At 39.7% G+C, this 18,951-nt stretch overlaps 1 protein-coding gene across 1 annotated transcript in view; it reads right to left on the bottom strand.

Moving 5' to 3' along the window:
• Nucleotides 1–13,484, bottom strand: part of CIB2 (calcium and integrin binding family member 2) — a 35,229-nt gene extending 21,745 nt beyond the window's left edge. Inside the window, exons 1-2 of the mRNA XM_054388106.1 lie at nucleotides 13,434–13,484; nucleotides 3,962–3,996 (exon numbers count right to left, since the gene is read on the bottom strand). Of these exons, the coding sequence (XP_054244081.1) occupies nucleotides 3,962–3,996; nucleotides 13,434–13,484 (86 nt within the window). The remainder of the gene's footprint in view (nucleotides 1–3,961; nucleotides 3,997–13,433) is intronic.
• Nucleotides 13,485–18,951: the final 5,467 nt, after the last annotated feature.

The following is an 18,951-nucleotide window of genomic DNA, read 5'->3' as shown; positions in this document are numbered from 1 at the left end:
TCACAAGAAACTCAGTTCAGCCTGAACAGAACTGAACCTGCACTTCTTTCATATCACATCTGACAGCATTCTGCAGTGCATGAAAAAATGCACAACCCTACTTTGCTAAATCATTAACTGGGGTTTATCATAAAAGGGGTTTATAACACTCCTTATTCTCACCCAGCAAAACCTCCCCTCAAGACATGTAGAAGTACCTCGATTGTACTCTGTTCCTTACTGCTTAAATACAGCAAACCAGTGATATTGTGTTACTGTTTGCCATATCATAAACTTATTATGAACAGAGGCTCCCAATAAGCAGAAACATCACACTGTGAGGGAAAGGCAGAAGAGGAAAAACAATGATTCCAAGTGAGTATTCCTTCTCCCATGACTTTAAACCTTTACAGACCTACTCCCATGGTTTCATTCTTTTAAACGTTTTACATCACACAAATATTCAGCTTTGCATTCTGTACTTTTCAAACAGAGCATTTATTTTTCACCACCAATTAACCTAATCTCTTATCCCAAGAATACCTACTTTTCACAATTATATCCTAAGGTTGCACTCTATCCCAGAGGTATTTTTAGGGTTGCCCTTTTTTAGTACAGATAGGGTACAGAGTCATACAGGCAGTGGCTCCCATGCACAGTCCATAAGCAATTAAGTTTTCTTTAGCCTAACATAAATAGTATAATTGAGTCTAAGTGCAGGCTTTGTTCTCTTCTTAGGAAACAGATTCCCTTACAACTTCAGTTACCAAACATAAAATATATTACTAGGTTTCCACAGTACTCAGGCTGAGGTCCATTAAAAGTTTCTTGTTGGAAGAAGCTACACTTGTGTTTCACAATAAATTGTAACAATTTGGGTCATTATTACTGGCATCAATCATGCCCTTTTATGTTAAGACAGAAAACAAAATGAAGATAAAATTATTTATTTACATTTCTAGGGGAAACAGCACTAAATAAAATCTACTAGGGCTGTTTTCACTTAAACACTATTTTCCACATTAAACACTTCAATGGTTATTTGTTCTGTTTAAATGACCAGGTCTGCCAGGTGACATTAAAACTCCTCTCAGAGATGCCATAAACCTCACAAAAAATATCCAGAACAGCTTTTTCTGTACTGTAAAATGTAAAAGCTATAACTAAGGTCAGTTTTAGCATGCTGCACGTAAAAATAGTTACAATTATCCTTACCAGGCAGAGCTTCCCATCTGAAAAGACAACAAAAAGGAAATAGCCTGACACTTAAAAGGCACTAAAATATTATGTGTAGGTAACACAGACAAATGACAGTGGCAAATTTGTCAGAGGTGCTCAGCTGCTTACATTGACTAGTGACAGAGTAAGATATTAAACAGGAGGTTCCAATTCCCCAGGTCCGTATCCCACCTATAGTCCCCATGACAAACTTCCATAGATAGAAAAGCATCCTCTTCTCCTTGAACAGCAGGAGAGCCTTTTCCACAATTCAGTGCTGTTTCCTCTACCATCAGGTCCTATGAATTGCAGTGACCTCTTCTGCTCTCTCACACTTGCCATGAAAGGGAAAAAACAGTTTACAAACCATATGTCTGAAAAAGCAGCTTCAAATGACACAGTTTTGAGAGAGATACATGCAGCACTCCACCACTGGAAATGGTAGTTCTGTGCAATCTGCCTAAATCAAAGAAGAAATAAAGATCCATTTCTATTCTGCAATTCCTTTACGCTGCCACTACTCCCACAGGATAGTGCTGTGCAGTCACCAAAATAAACTGTGACCTGGTTTTACCATTTTCAAGGGTCCTGTGTGCAACACACTCACAGGTTTTGGATATGGCATACACCAAAAAAAAAAAAAAAACACCCAGACATAAAATATCTGCAAATCTTGATGATTTACTGTTGTGATTTTTAGCACATTCTGAAACACATGTTTCAGTGCTCTGATATCAAACTTCCAACACTGATTCCCTCAGTCCTACATGTCAAGAAAACCTGAAGAATACATGCGGGGCTTACGAAAATTCAGTATACAAATACCTCTTTCGGCCACTTTTAACATGCTTGTCAAAGCTGCACATTGCAAACTCATTCACTGTAAGTGTTTTGTTTGTTTTTTTTTTTTTATCTACTGCAGCCCCAAAAAAAAGAACAGAACTTGCTGACTCTTCATGTCATAGCAAGGTTGCGCAATACAGTAAATTCCTGTTTGCCCATTGCACAAAGACAAAATCTTGCATCAAGGCAGCCACATGAAACAGAAAAATAGTATTTGCTGATTTTTAAAAGACTTAGAAGGTGGCTAAAGGTCTGGTCTATATAGGAAATTACACTAAACCATCAGGGATTTTTTTTTTCTGGCTTTATAATGCATATATCTGAGATTAGGTGGATACACAAGGACATCTTTTATTCCACAGCCAACTGCTGCAAGAAATGACACTGTAAGAATATCACTGAATCATTTCTGATACCTAAACCACGAAGCCCCTGTTATTATGGACTCAAGTGCTTTTCTGAACAACTTGTGGTAACAATCCTGTTACTGCTAAAATCAGTGTTCTCAGAACAAATTTGCAGCCTTTACAGAACGCACAGCTTTTCGTAGAGTCCCACAAACACAAAAGGACACCATCGTTCATCATGCCTAGAGGTTGGCAGATGAGGAATGCTTTGCTGAAGAAGCTACATCCATGCTACAGTAGCTCACTTTTGTAAAGCCTTGACTCGCTTTGAGGACACCAGTACTTCTGTTGGAGCCAGTCTGCACTAAGCTTAGCTTATCTTTGGGCCAGTTATCACCCACTCACTGTCCACATTCTGACTCAGTCACACCACCACTAATCAAAAGTACTCCAACAATATGACTAAATTTTAAACCATAACAATTACCTAAGAGGGTCCTTGATGAAATTAAATCCTGGCTTAGGTGGTGGTATTGCAACATTCTTACTGTGCTGTGGTCTCACTGATGTTGTGCACTGCTGAGAAACGAGTGCATCGTGTCTCTGAGAGCAATAGCAATACAGTAGGTGAGAAATTAGCTGAAATACCATCTCTATTTTTCCAGCAAAAGTAAGGCAACGCACGCAAAGTTATGCTGCTAGTTTTTGCCTTGAAAAACTCACTGAACATCGGTCTTACTGAAGCTTGCACCAACAGAGCAAAGGCAAACTACATTTCTCTCAGACCACGCCTATTTTATCTCAAAGCAGATCCTGATGCTTATTAAATAAAAAAGGTTTCTTATGTCTGACAAGCTATTCAAATCTGAGAATCCTGAAGCACTGTGAGCAACTAGGTCATCAGACATGCCACAGATTCATTCTCACTTCCTAAAGAGGTAAAAATCTTCAGGAAAAACAACAGATGTATTGACAGGACAGGATCTATGTCATATTGTTACAGAGCCTTAATCTGAAGGTGATAAGAATCCGTGGCAAGACCCAGGGCAAGAAGTCAGCATACACAGAGGCAAAAATTACTTCAGTTTGGCTCAGTCCATCACTACCAAAAAAATAAAATAATTTTAAAAATTCAAAAAACAACAAAACAAGCTCATTCTACTGCAAACAGTGATCCCAATCTTTCTTACTTTCTGTAGGGAAAGTTTGTAGAGAAACAAACATTCTCAGAGCTCTGCATTTTAAGTTCTACCAGTTTTCCTCACACTCAAGTCCATACCAAAAACTGAGTGAAAGATGTTCTCTTATTGCTATAACTGAGCAACAAATTCCTTTCACAAAAAGGCACTGTCTCTCACTTGTTCAATGCCTTACCCCTAAGAAAGTCTGTGATCTTGGCATTAAATCATAATCTGTTTCCTTAGACACAATTACATACTGTAAGTGTACTCTGAGTCCAATCCTACGTGCATTTCATACAAAGTACCTGGCTTTATTTGGTTTCCTCAATGCAGAAAAAAGCTTCAGTCCCTTCCATATAAATCAAAGGAAAAAATTTCATGCCATTTACTTACCGAAGGATTTCTTTCCGAGTGAAGAACGTGCAATCCTGTTAAAAACAAGAAGCATTATTGTACTATATTAATATAGAAAAACAACTCCAAAAAATTATTCTTCTGATTTTTGGAAGGAAACACAGATCTGGCAGAAAAAATATTAAAGATGCCATTTGTGTTTCATCTGCTTTTGATCCAAGAAAACACTATACACTATAAAATAATTGATATATCCTAAGGACTCCACTGTGGAACAACGACACCAGAAAGAAAATTAACTCAAACAGTGAGGTAAGGCCAAAAACATTTATTAAATGGATATAGAAAGATGTAAGTAACAAATAAATTAAGAAAACTATCTCCTAATTTGGAGTATTCCTCTCTTAAAGACCAGCTGATTTAATAATGAAAGTCATGTACTTATCCATTAGTTATGAACACTTTCGGCTAGCAATTACTTTGCACTGTGGTCACTTTCAGGAAAGGCTGCAAGCTCCCACATTAGGAACACAGATAGGACAGCCCCTGCTCCAAACATCAGGCAAGCTATTCAGCTTTCCCTGTGCTCTCCCAGATTTTGAAATAACTTACTAGAAGGCAAAGCAGAGCTGGTGGAATATGACGAAGAGCTTACAAGCATTCAGAATGGCATTCAATGGTGGGACTGCATGTACACTGCTTTGAGTCATTCTGTATGAATATCTGCCTTTTGCGTAGAAGGATTCACACTCTTCACAGAGGAATTGTACTATGAGCAATGAAATAGTTTGCACTTCATGTTTTTCTACATCAGTCACAAATTAGTCATATTTTCAGGTGCTGTTAGGAACTGTAATACTCAGATCCATCCCATTAACTGAAATATCCCCTAATCCTCACTATCTAGTAAATAATTAGGGCAAATTCTACATCCAAAACTAGGAACACCGATGGCAATGCAATACTGGATCATCAGTTTACAACACTGTTCAGGTGAAATTCAGAAAATATTTATCTCTTAGAGCTAGTGGCTGATGAGGTTGTACATATGAGGAACGATACCCAAATCACAAAACTCTTGCTGATTATCCCCACCTCTCTCAGGCCCATGTGATGTGGCAAGGCATTTGCTTAAGAATACAGGTCTTAGCAGTTTTCCTCCTTCAAGGTCAACACATTTTAAACAGATCACATTTTTAAATCAGCTACTGACAAGATAACAACATCAGATTTGGTAAATGACACTGAAGAGTAAATACAAGCAGTATGACTCTTCCATCAACCAGCAAAAAGCATTTGTTTCCTAAGCGGAGAATCGCTCTGCTCCTTCCAAGGAGGGGACAGCAAACAGCAAATGATCACAATTAGCAGAAACAGTCAAAGAGCTTGTCTTGGGTATCCAGGTACACCATAAGCCCTGCATGGTATCAATTACTGAGTTTGCTTGCTCCCCTTCATATAATATGGCAGAAGAAGGTCTTCCTTCAGTGTATTGTGTAGCAGAATAGTGTTACAAGGCACAATAGGAAGCACCTTGTGAGCTGCTGACACTGATGTCACATTGTCTAGAACTGCACAAAGTGAAACAGGAGCCAGGTGGTTAAGTCTTCATTAATTCCAGCACATTCAACACTTACAGTCAAACTGTCACTTAAGGATGCTTAATTCACTAAGGAAAGGCAGGTGCAATCTCACAAATAACTGTAATGCCCTCAGCAGCAATCGTCCCCTAATTATACAGGCTTGAGAAAGCAACAGACAGTTACTTCACTAGAAACCTGACAAGTAATTGATATGTAAATGGAGATGAAAGATGAAAAAAGAGAAGTTAACTTTTACCTTCCAGAAATCATGCAAAAATGCCATTGCAAGACACATCAAGAGGTCAGATCATGAACCTTTTTTGCTAAAGGTCCATGTAATTTTATTTGGTTTTAAATCTGAGTCACCTCATGTCTTAGATGACAAACTCTGTTGTCTAGCTTAAAAAAAAAAAAAAGAAGTTTATGAATACAATCTAAAATGCACTGATATTTGAAGACCTTCATAACCAAAGTAGTTGCAAGTGTCTGCCTAACCACTGCTACTGCCTGCAGCATTCCAATTACGCCTGCCAATTACATGGAATTGTGTGTTAGGGATGAGTGGGGTCAAAAAAACCCCAACACACACACACAAAAAAAATCAAAATACAAAAAGCCCCTTACAGTAGCTCTGCAGACCCAGTAGCAGAGGTCGTAAAGCTACTCAGCCTAGCTTACGCTTTTGATCCACAGCAAGACCACACACACCTCTTAGGAAAAGCTTTACCATTAAGGAACCTGCCTGGCCCCAAACAGCCAATGTAAAAGCCATGCCTGGAGGTTGTCTGAAAAGGAAGCCCAGCCACCACTAGTGCTTCTCAGCTTCTCATTTCTGCCTCTTCCTTTAGGCAGACTTCACAGCAGTAAGTAGCAAAACATAAAGGGAGAACACTGAAAGAAGGAACTAATGTGTGTAGAAACTAAGCTAGCCAAAACGGATTCATTTCCAGCCTGGATCATTTCCGATTAGTGGCTTAGAATACAGTGTAGGTAGAACTGGGACAGGAGATAAAGCTAAAAGCAATCCACTTCTGTAGATAGCATCAAACAGGTGCATGTCTGCCTCTTTCTTTTTGAAAGCACCACCTTTAGCTGGATTGAAGTCACAATGGAACAAGGGTCTGAACAACTTAATTATATTTTATAGTTGCTGGAACTCCAGCAATTTAATTCCAATTTAATTAAAGACTTTTAACCAAAGAAACATGGAGGTGAATCATCCAGTTTTCTTCTGGCTACTTCATTGATACAGAAAATACACAATGATAGGCAATAAACAGTAAACTAACAAGTTCAATTAACTCACTCATAAGGACAGGTAAAGTGGGTCCTGGAAAGCATTTGTCAGTTATACATATGACGACATTCACCTTGCTTCCAGTCAGAGATATCATAGAACACATCTGCTATTATATGAACTGTATTTGAGTTTACTATGAACTTAAAAAACCTGTTCATTCTGTCTGGACACTGAAGACAGTGGGAGCCCTGCTAGAAAAGTACAAACTAAATACTGAATAAAGTTTTCCTACTTCTAACTAATTCTAACATTTCTGACAAAAATTTATCTTAAGAGTCACTGCTTGTATTTCTAACACTAGAAAATGGCCTCAACAACCAGTAACAGGAGCCTCCTTTGTGGGCTTGGGGTTATTTAGAATAGAGGCTTTGCCTTCAAAGGGTTCCTGCTCCAGCACCTGAGAAAGTATGTGCTCCTTTTCTAAGATCAAACTTCCCATTCTGTGATTGTGCCCTTAATCAAGTTAATTAGAAGTCTGTTACAGAAGATCACTGCTGTTTTTTTGGAGGCAAGATAACACTTAACAAACCTCGAATTATTCACCTAACTTTGTTATGTCCAGCAAAGTGGATAAAATAAAGCAAACAGAAAATTTCCCATTGATTTCAATGAGATCATGAGCTTGTATAATGCGACTTGGTTCTCAAATACGGCATTTAGGTGGTTTAACTGGTTCTTAAAATGTTTTGTAGACAAGAGTCAGATAGCTGAGGCCCTTTGGTTCTGTGGGTGGCTTCGCTCTTGGCTGGTAGTATCACTTTCTGCAAGTCACTCAACATTGCTTGTGAAGTAGGGTTAATAGCCTCTGCTCTTAAAATTTACCTTATAGAAGCACAGAATGTACAGGCCAGCAGAGTTGTATTTGATTTCCTACGTCAGGTGTATGTAGGTTTAGGACAAAACAGAAACACTGCATCGGGGTGGTCCGCTACCTTCTCCAACAGTCAGTAAGACTTCACTGCAAAGTCCTAGAGCAGTTCTGCTTTATGTTTAATTCTACAGATCTGAACACAAAACAAGATAGAGATAACTGTACTGAGAATGCTGATACTGAACTTCAGATAAATTGTACATACAGAGTGTAACATGAGGTATGGCTCCAGAGCCAGAACACATGTAATTTGTTCTGTTGGATCTATTACCAACAAGAGCACAGTGTGCAGTTTATGAATGGCAGAATCTAGTGACTGAAAGATCATCACTTGTCACTTTGAGAAACAAGTCTCACTGTGCATAAAGCACAGTTTTCTAACAGAATTCATTTTACATAGATGAGCAACACACTTCTTGGCAGAAGAGATGGAAAACTGGAGAAAGGAATGACAGAATCAAAGAACAGAAAGCCTCAAGCATGCAAAGCAACTGTGAAATAGTTATTTCCTAAACTCATTAAATGCATATTTCTCCTCTAAGAAAATACATAAAATTTGCCTTTTATATGGCAAATTTCACAAAAGCAGATTTATTCTGTCCCTGCAACAGCTCCACTAGAAACTTTTACAAGCAAGTAAAGAATATAAACCAGTCTTACCATTTCAAAATCTCTCCAAATTAGAAAAAGTCTCAAACAAAAGCCAGCAAGCCACAAAGTAAACCAATGACTAACAGAAATTTTGACAATATCCTCAAGCAAAACAGATTAGATTCACACAGCTATCTTACTGAGTAGCTTTTAATACAAGCACTAAATGCTGCAATGTTTTGAAGTATTAACATTTCAGACAAATTATTTCAGAGGTTTCATTTTTTAAAATCACAAATTATCTTTTGGACTGTGCCAAAAGCATAAAATGTGTGTGAGAACATTTAATCAAAACAGCATAAAAAAATCATCCTATGAAGTAACTAAAAAAAATCTAAATTAAAAGATGCTGGGAAGAAGCAAATTATTTTTTTTTAAATCAGATCTATTTTATTAACTCTATTCTGATAACAATTTACAGAAGCAATACTTTCATTCTAGTCATCACACAACTGAGACTAGTATAAGGATTTGTGCAAGGCTGAGTCAGCAAGTTATTTATGAATTTTCAGCACTGTAAATATATGAGCAGCTATTAGAAGTCAATGAGACGAGCACCAGCCCTTAAGTTGCATAGCTGTTCAAGTACTTCAATGAATCCAGATTTAAACAGTAAAATAACCCTGTCAGAGTTAGTATCTGTATTAGTATCAGTATTTGTATATGGACTTTTGTCTTTAAGAATATTGGTTGCATCAGAATGGCAACAAAGATTTTACCATCCAGCCTATCTTTATTTGCAGTCATATATATTTCAGAACTACCATATCACAGTTTCAGGAAAAATCTGCACCTCTGAGAACCAGTTTATTTATTTACACTGCAACACAGCAGTAAATCAGTTAAGATATTAGCAAGAACCGAGGAGAAAACTCTCAGCAAAATAATTTGGCTCAATTTACACAAGCACCAAGTGGTAACATGACACCAGAACCCAACTCAAGGATAATTTCACAAAAGCCTTGCTCTGTTACTCTGCTGCTTAAATTTGCACATTAACAGCAATACTCTACCAAACTGAAAATACTTTTCAGAAAAGATCCTCATGAATGACGATGAATGGACTTTTTCTATTCTTGCAAAGGTTTCATTTTCATCAGAGATCCTGATTAACTGAAGCACAGCTTTTTAAATCAAAACATAGCTTGATGACCTAGTCTGAATTTTAAAATGGCATTCCTTGACAAATCATAACGTAACTTGTTTCATCTGACTTCACATAACTCTTGTGCAGTAGAGTTAAATCTTACCTCAACTATTTTTAGTTAGCTCTTTAATAGGTAAATTCTTGTGTAAAAGAAGCAAGTCATTATTTCATATTACTATGGCTTATTGTAATAGTGCCTATAAGACAGCCAGGATAAACATCAGTTTGTTTTGATGCTACAGGAAATAATGTAAACAATACCATTAATAAAAAAGCTCAAGAAGAAATTACTTGCAATAAACCCATTAGTATCTCACATAAAATAGTAGTGCCTTATAGTCTCTAGGTTGTGTCCATTAAGAAAAAAATTAGAATCAAACTTCTATCAAATTCAGACCACTTATCTGAGTAGCCCCAGAAAAGGCAACAAGATTGATTGAACAGTGCAGTAGTTTGTCCATAGCCTAGCACAGCTCCCATGCATTTCCTGCTTGGTATAACTTTCTCAGTCAGAAATGCAGTGCACTGAGGCCAACATACGGCTCTGATGCTGCATTATCGTATACTTGTATTTTTCTATTGTAAAAACGTAAAACACTCTGAAATTCCTGTTCATTTTCCTTTCTCGTTATGAGACTTGACCTCCAAAATCTGTAGATAACTTGTAAAAGCTTAATTTTAGAATGTTCTTTGATTTAGAAAGAATATCTCTTTCTTGCTGATTAATACCTGTTCCCTAGTCAGACCTTGGCTAGATTTTCGCATTTAATGTAAAAAAAAAAAAATAAAATAAAAATCACAAACAAAACAAAACATCAGTCATGCATTCTAAGGGTGTAAGAAGAAATCATCCCCAGAATGTCTTTTTTTACAAGGCTAACTTTAAATGAGGTGAATCTCAGTGAGGAAATTAATGTTTGTAAAAGCCTGATTTCCAAAACATTTCCCTGAACTTACGAAAATTTATAGGCTGTCAAATAGAACACTAACTTAGTAACAGGTGATGACATCTTAACAATAGCAGACATGAACAGGTGTTTGAAGCTTTTTAGTCTTTAATTTGCCTCTATTTTCGGGTTTGGGGGGGAGGGGGAAGTCCTGTTGTGCATCTCTTTTACAAACAGTATCAACCGGCCACTCATCTCCAGTCTTAACAAAGAGCATTTAAAACACTCAGCTATTAAAAAACATGGAGGTCATCTTGAGGGTGACCAGATTCACAAATATTTCATTTAAACGTAAAGGTTCTGCTAAAAGGTGACTTCTCGACAGTTTGCATGCCAAAAAATCTTTATACATGGGCATTTCAGAATGCTTTAGACAAATCCAATCAGGTCAAAGTATCTCATTAATATATTATTTTAATGATCTAGATTTCTGTATGCCAGCTCTTCAAGGAGGTAACTTTTCTGCTGTTTAATCTTTACTCCTGAGAACCAAAGCCACTTACATATGGTTTTATTGTACTTAAAGGATATTAACTTCTCACTTTTCCATCGCAGTGTCTCCTATGCTTAAAAAATGCTTAAAAATTTTTTCAGGGAAAAAAAAAAGAAATTTCACTACTAAAGTAGCATTTCGGGTTCAGAGCAATTTGTGTGAAAGACAAAAATGGTGGAAGTTACAGATAACACAATGGCCAGAAATATATTCAAATAAAGAAACTGTAAATCTAACCATGACTGGAGTGAGGTTTTGAACTGCCTTCTAACAGACCTGCGGCAAAGTAAGAAAAACAAATCAAAACAAAAAAAACCCAGCCATTTCACAATAAGGATTAAGCTGACTTTTTTGCTTCAGCCATACTGATACGGCCTGACTGCACATTGGGGTTGCAGACATGCACAACAGACTGTTGCAAAGGGAACCCGGGTACAAAGTGGTTACCTTTGTTTCGAGGACCTGGGAACTCAACTGCTGGTTCAAAAAATGGAAGACTTGCATTTTAAAACCTTTTCTGTTATGAAGGAATTTCATAAAAGAGGAAATGAGAGATAAGATGGAAAATTCCAAGTCAGACAGCTCCAGCTGTATCACAGCAACTGCATCTTGCCCCAGAAAGCAGTGGAGAAGCAAGAGCTCTGTGTGGATGGCTACTGCAGCAAGCTCAGGATTTCCCTGTTTAGAATATCCAAGAGGTATAAAATATCTAAAAGATCATAGGCAAATCACTATCAGATTGAGGACTTCATCTGATTGCTCACTTCATGAGGCTAATATTCCTTCCTGACAAATTCTGGAGGTTGCTGTCCTGAAACTTGTTACTGTATTGTACTTCCCACACATTATAGGTATATTACTAGTCGAAAACTATCTAGCACCAAACTAATGAACCACAAGTGTGCCTGTAACAGAGAAATCCCGTAGACTGGCTCAATCCACTGGGCCTCAGTACTGCCAAGCTTTAAGATCAATTACCCAGCATTATGAAAGGCAGGGGCTGCAAAAGCCATTAGAGAAAAGCAATTTTTACATGAAGAGTAGTAAATTAGGGATGACATTTCAGCTCTTGCATTTGCCAGTTTATGCCATGAAGATAACATTAATTGCATTTGGATTTTGTTTTGTTTCACTGCAGTTGGGCTCTGTTCTGTGTTCACTTTTATTGGTAACAGGAAGACAGACATTGGTGTTTTACAGATATTTCCCTCTTGCCTATCTATCAGGATGTAAAAAGGTTTTTTGGATCTTACTAAGTCTAATACAACTAACTTAGACTAATACATTACAATGACTGCTGCTAAGATGTGTAACAAAGCAGAAACTAAGGTCCATTTTCCCCATTTCCTACAATAACAAGTAAAGGCTAGGAACCTATTAAGAACACTTACTTTATGCCTTATTTTCAGCATGGGTCAACATTTTAAAGAATTTTAGCATATATTCCTACCCTGACTCTCTGTGGCTGAATATCTACACCTTTGAGAAGTCCATGTTAGCAGTAACTCAGAAAAAAAAGAGTAGCATTTTAAATCATACTTTCTAGTTCAAGAGCTTGAGTTAAAGATTCTGAAAATAAAAAGAAGGTTCACTTTTGCATGCACTGGATTTGTCTCTTGGTTTATCAGGAGATAAAATAAATGTCCGTTTCCTGTACTGTTAATTCTGCATTTACCACTTCACATACTGGAAGAAAGCAATGCAGCCAGTCCTGTCTGTATCTCATAATTTGTCAGCTGTCTCCTGCTTCAGCATACTTCTATTCGATATGTTGTCTGATGGTATTGCCAGAAACTTCACCAAGATGCCTACTGTGCAGAGAGCTCCTCGCAAGCCACATTAGTAAAACATGCAGTGTGCTGAAACATGACTGAAAACTGGGAAAACTATGATTTTTCTTTTTTTTTTACCCTATAAAAAAAATCAATTGATGTGATGTGAGGTAAATGAAAGAGTGTCAATAAGATATCCATGGAGATAAAATGCATGCTTCTTGTGTCAAAGTCAGAAACTGCCATCCAGGAGTAGATGAAAACAGAATGATACCTATTCTAGAATTACAGTGAGCATATTTCTGTTACTTATCAGTGAAATTAGAAAAGATCTTTTCTGTTTGTTTGGGGTTTTTTCCCTTTCCCCTCTATTGCCAGCAAAGTTATCAAGGAGACAAAGAGGTTATTGCTACACTTTCCTCTTTACAAAGCTCTCAGTAGAAAGATTCTACTAAAAACGCCCATTGTCAGCTAGTCACAGCCTTTATCCTGCTTCCTAGTCCAAACACTGAGGATTTGACTCCTTGCCCTGAATCGAAAGAAGGGAATTAAACTGGGTATATTCAACAACCCAGTCGCATAACACTGTTACAATTGCTGGAAGGAACAATAGAACACATGCATGTAGCCTACACGTGAAGTTTTCATTTATTTTTGGAAAACAAATGCTCCCAAACCAAAAAAGAACACCACACAAACATGAGGATTATTCTTTTCCTTTCCCTAATGAAAACTAAGGTATCTTACCTGGTAGGCATCCAGCTGTTCATCAGTAAATATCGTTTGCTTATTACCCATCTTAATTGAGGAATTCTTCCTCTGTGCAAATGCATCCCATTGGAAGCAGCTGGATTCTTCTGTATTGTAGGCATTTAGAGCAGGTGCAGTCCGGCAACGTGCTGAAAAAATCCCAAAGCCTGCATTGAACTGGTTTTGACTGTACCTCGCCAATAAGGGAGGGCGCAGCACCGGGAAATCTTTGTAAAGACTTCAATGTGCCGGGAAGGAAAGCGTTAAAATCCCGGGCAGGTGGCACCCAGAAACGGTGATGCCATTGTCCCCTTTTTCAGATGCTCTCCCAAGAGGCGTCCTGAGCTTTTAGCACACAGACCCCGAGCGGGCGGTCCTAGCAGCCTCGGCTCCCTGCTGCCCCACTGTGCGCTCGGCAAGTGCAGGCGCTGCCGCTCAGCACCTTCCCGCTCCGGAGCGGCTCTGCGTCAGTCCGCGGCGCTGAGCAGCGCAGCCGTGCTGCACCCCCACACCGGCCGAGCCAGCGGGCACGGTTCGGGCGCGCACACGGAGCGGCAGTGGGCTCCCAGCAGGTGGGGCACAGCCTTTGGCCTGTGCCCTGCTGACAACCTTAAAAACGGCTGGATGGAGGCGCTGGGATGCGTCCGCACAGCACCACCAGAAGCCGCAGGGGCTCCCCAATAAACCCTTACGTCTGCACTGTGGTTGTCACCAGCCCCGGCTACCAAGGATGCGAGGTCACTGACAGAGGTGCCAAACTCCCAGGTATGACATTGAAAGCGAGTGTTCCATCTCACATTGATTAAGTAAAAAACCATCAGGAAGATGAAAGTAGTTGAAATAGACCTCAAACTGACTCCTTCGCCTCAAGCGAGCAGAGCGGGAAAGCTAGCACAGTTTACAACACAGGTAGAAAAGAAAGTACCACCAGAGGGCTCACAGTCTAGTTTATGAAGGAATACAATCCCCTGTTTCCTGGAAAACTGAAATAAATAATTAAATAAATAGAAGAACATGTAAGAAAGCTGTAAGCAGGAAAAAAGAATAAATCCATAAATAAAACTATACTACTACTTAGCATCTGCAGAAGGAAAAGATCTTGCAACACTGGTAGGAGGACAGTTGAGCAAGAAAGGAGAGAAGACCTGCTAGGACTAAGTTTCTTTGGACTGCTCACTTCCTGTTTGTGCACACAGGAATGGGAGAGGTTTAATAATATCCCATAAAATTCCTACTTTATCTACAGCTCTGCTAATGATCATTACTATTGTTATAGAAGACAACATGTTTAATAAAACACTTGGAGAACATCTGCTTTTCCCCTACCACTTCTAATGATCCTCACATTTTTAAAAGAGGACTCAAATACTGGTTATTGAGGGTTCTACTATACTAGCTAGCTCTTCTCAAGCATTCTATAGTAATTGTACTTCACTGCATAATTATCTCACTACAGGAAGTGTGTACAATTTTTAAAAAATATACAGACTTTTTCTCACTCCTATTTGTACATATCAAAGATCAGACAATTCTCCAGTTTGCTCTTTTTCACTTCTATTTGTATTTATCAATGTTGAGTTTTATTTGCCAGCTGGGTGATAACAATACTTATTCCCAGCACAAGTTACTGCAACAAATCAGTATTTTTCTGTGTGCACAGCAATAGCTGGCCTCTCATCACACTTTGCTGTATTTGAATTTTTCTAAACTATTTGCCAAAGAAAGGGATTTTAAGCTACTTAGCAACACATAAGCACGTATCTTGCAAACAGCTGCAAAAACAAGTTTACTAAGGAGGACAGTAAACATACTATAGCATTGCAATTACAGTATCCATTATACCAGAGAACATGGTTAAGTAACCACTGTTCATCTGCTTTAAAAGTTCAATTCATAGAGCTGAAAATACACTCACAACCATGTACACCAGATGTAACTTTCTACAGCAAGATGGCCATCAGCTGCAATAACTCAGCTCCCACTTAGAGCTATACCATGTGACAACAGCTCCAGGGACTTGTTTCCACAGCCCGAGCTCAGGCAGTGGAACAACCCACACCAGTACTCCCTGTCCCCTTCAGTGCCAAGCCTCCTGCTCTGACTGTTGCTAGCCATGGCTACTACATCAAGGGACTCTCCTCTGATTTGTTGGTAGAGGTGTAAGTTTAATAACCTCTAACAGACAGATCATGCTGCCCTAAATTGCCTCTTTAAATTATGCAGTGAGAATTTCACTGGGGTCTAACCATGAATGCTCTTATCAAAGGAAGATCAAGCTATTATCAACAAAAATCAATGCACCTATTAACAAGACGATCCACATAGACTTTAACAATCAATCATCTCTGTACAGCCTTCACTGCTCAAGCCTGTTTGCTACAACTTTTAACTGGAAAAGAAAAGAATCTGCAGAATTTCATGCCCACTACACCAGATGTTCCAACAATTTCTCTCTCACACTGATGCTTCCTTGCAGATTATTAGCAAAAAGAACAGTTTTAATCCAGAAGGGCTGCCTGTACATTTATTGTGTTGCCACTTCCTATGAGTTGTTGTGGCCCCCTTCTATATCAAGTATAATGATGATCATTGCTTGCAAAGAAAAGACAAAATTCTATCCTCCGCTGATGCTATGGAAATTCCCCTTGAGTCTGTGGAGCTTGTTTCATTTACTTGAATGAAATGGGGAATAATAATAATAATGTTCCCCTACAATAGGTACTGTGGAGCTAAAATAATGAAAACACTTTTGAGCCCATTAAAGATGCTACAGAGCTACAAAATACTACCATTGTAATATGCCACACCAACTGTCAGAACCTGGCTCTTACTTAATAGTTACTGCAAACTACAAATAAAAAATTAACTGCAAATACATGGTTACAAAATAGAAATCCTGAAACAAGTAAAAAGGACAGTGTGACGCTACTGCAACGAATGTAAAAGTTGCTTTTCCAACACGAGTGACAGGAGGATGCTTAAACCCCACAAAATGTGCCTGCAAGCACTAATCTGTAAGAGAATGCTTCATGGGACTTATGAATGAATAAAAAGACCTTGGGAATGATGCCCTCAAACCAATGAAAGATGGTGACTATCTGACTAAATCCCACTTGTTATGATGGATGAAAACTTTTTACATGCTGAAGAAAACAATCAGAAAGGAAAACCTTGTGCCAAATTTGTTTGGTTTATGATCTTATCTTTCTAGCTTAATGAAATAAACTACCTTAGAAAATGGAAGTTTATGACTGCATTTCATTAAGTCTAATTTATCCATAATAAATCAAGTAAAAATTACTCTTCATTTAAAAAAAGATGCTTTACACAAGACAATTCTAAGTATTATGCAATAATAATTATTTCCTAACCAGACTAAATTGAATACAATGATTAAATATACAGTGATCACTAGGAGAAAGAAGCTGCTGCTATCTCTATGTAGGCATCATTTTTTCTAGGCAAAATAACTGCTGATGGTTTTCTTACTGTGGTGTTTAGCCCCTCTCAGAACAGATCCAAAGCAGCCACTGTTAAGGGCAGATTCACAGATTGCGTTGGCTTGGAAAAGTACCCTCAAAGGGCATCTTGTCCAATCCACCTGCAGGCAGCAGGGACACCTCCAACTAGACCAGGCTGCCCAGGGCCACAGCAAGTCTGATCTAGCATATCTCCAGGAACTGGGCCTCAACCACATCCCTGAGCAGCCTGTTCCAGTACTTTACCACCCACATTGTAAAAAACTTCCTTCTTATGATCAGCTTAAAGCTACCCTGCCAGAGTTTCAAACCACTGCCCCTCGACCTACCACTACAAGCCCTTCTAAACACTCCCTCCCCTATCTTCCTGTAGGTCCCCTTCAGATACAGAAATGTAATTGTAAGATCTCCCTGGAGCCTTCTCTTCTCCAGGCTGAAAAGCCCAAATTCTTTCAGCTTGTCTTCATTGAAGAGGTGCTCCAGCCCCCTGATCATCTTTGTGGCCCTCCTCAGGCCCGCTCCAGCAAGTCCATCTCTCTCATGTGTTGGGGGCCCCAGAGCTGGACACAGCACTCCAGGGGAGGCCTCACCAGAGCACAGTCACCCCTCTCCATCACCCCTCACCCCTCTCCATCTGCTGGCCACACTTCTTTTGATGCGGCCCAGGATGCCATTGGCCTTCTGAGCTGCGAGTGCGCATTGTTGCCTCATGTCCAGCTTCTCATCCAGCAGCACCCCCAAGTCCTTTTCTGCAGGACTGCTCTCAATCTCATCATCCCTCAGCCTGTATTGAGGATTGCCCCAAGCTAGGTGCAGGACCTTGCACTTTGCGTTATTGAACCTGAGCCCCGTTCTCCAGCCTGTCCCTCTAGATGGTACCCATCTTGTCCTTTGGTCTTATCACCCTCTAAGACACAAATCAGAGACCTGTTATCTTTTGAATTTAAACTTCCAGGATATATTATACCATTATTTTACACAGCAGAGCCTATCACGTCATAAGAAAGTCTCTGCAACACTTTGTCTAAGCAGCCCAAACAGAAGGTGGATTAGCACCATTTCACAGAAAGGGAAGATATTTTAAGTCAAATAAAGCTATTACTCCCAGAGGTCTGGCCTCAAACTACCTTAGGTCTATCATGGTGCTTTGATCTCAAGAACATCCCAAGCTACTTTACCACCCTTAAGCATACAGAAGAACAAGCATTTCTTAACTACTTTGGGTGGGACCTTCCAATAGCTAAGTTCTTACTTATCCTGACAACAGTGTTGTCCCCCTTGCTGTATGCAGCTCATGATGGGGCGTTACACACCTTGAGGCCTCCCACAGCCACAGCCTAAGTGGGCCTAAGTGGATTCCTAAAAACGCACAGCATCATCAATGAGACAAGTACCTCAAAAAATAAGGCAAAACTCACATTTTCACCTGCCCCTATTTCAACGGTCTTCTTGTCTGACACTTCAAAATGTATGTTTCTCTGCTGCAACAAATAGCTGATATTCTTCTTCCTTAATGACGATTGTTCACCGTAAACGACCCAACTGTAGAATATGAGTTTTTATACAAATATCAAAAGCTTCAAAATTGGAAGCCGCTTTCAAAACTACCTTTGTTTGTCCCTACGTAGATGCTATAACGGTACCTCTTCAGACACCACACTCGCGGCTCCCTGCGGCTCTCCGCCGGACTCCGTCCTCCGGCGGCAGCGGACTGAGCCCACCCTTGCGCCATGGCTCAGCGATGGCTCCCCAGGGCTGGCGACGGGGCCCGTGGCGGGCAGCCGTGAGCACTCCTCGCCCTACCTCAGCGGGCTACTGGGGTCGGGGGTAAAGGGGACACGCGTCCAGCCACACACCGTGAGGGCAGCGCCGCCGGCCCGCAGACGAATGCCTGCCCTGCTGTCCAGAGCTCAGCTCAGGTAACGGCGAACGGGATCTGAGCGGTTGGCGCTGCCGCAACGGCAGCTCGCGGAGGCGGAGCCTCACGGCCGCGGGGAGGGGCGTACTGTTCTCCGCGCGCCGGTTCCGGCCTCGAG

This window comes from Indicator indicator, chromosome 16 (assembly GCF_027791375.1).
Source record: "Indicator indicator isolate 239-I01 chromosome 16, UM_Iind_1.1, whole genome shotgun sequence".
Classification (NCBI taxonomy): domain Eukaryota; kingdom Metazoa; phylum Chordata; class Aves; order Piciformes; family Indicatoridae; genus Indicator; species Indicator indicator.
This window is presented reverse-complemented; position numbering and strand designations above follow the sequence as displayed.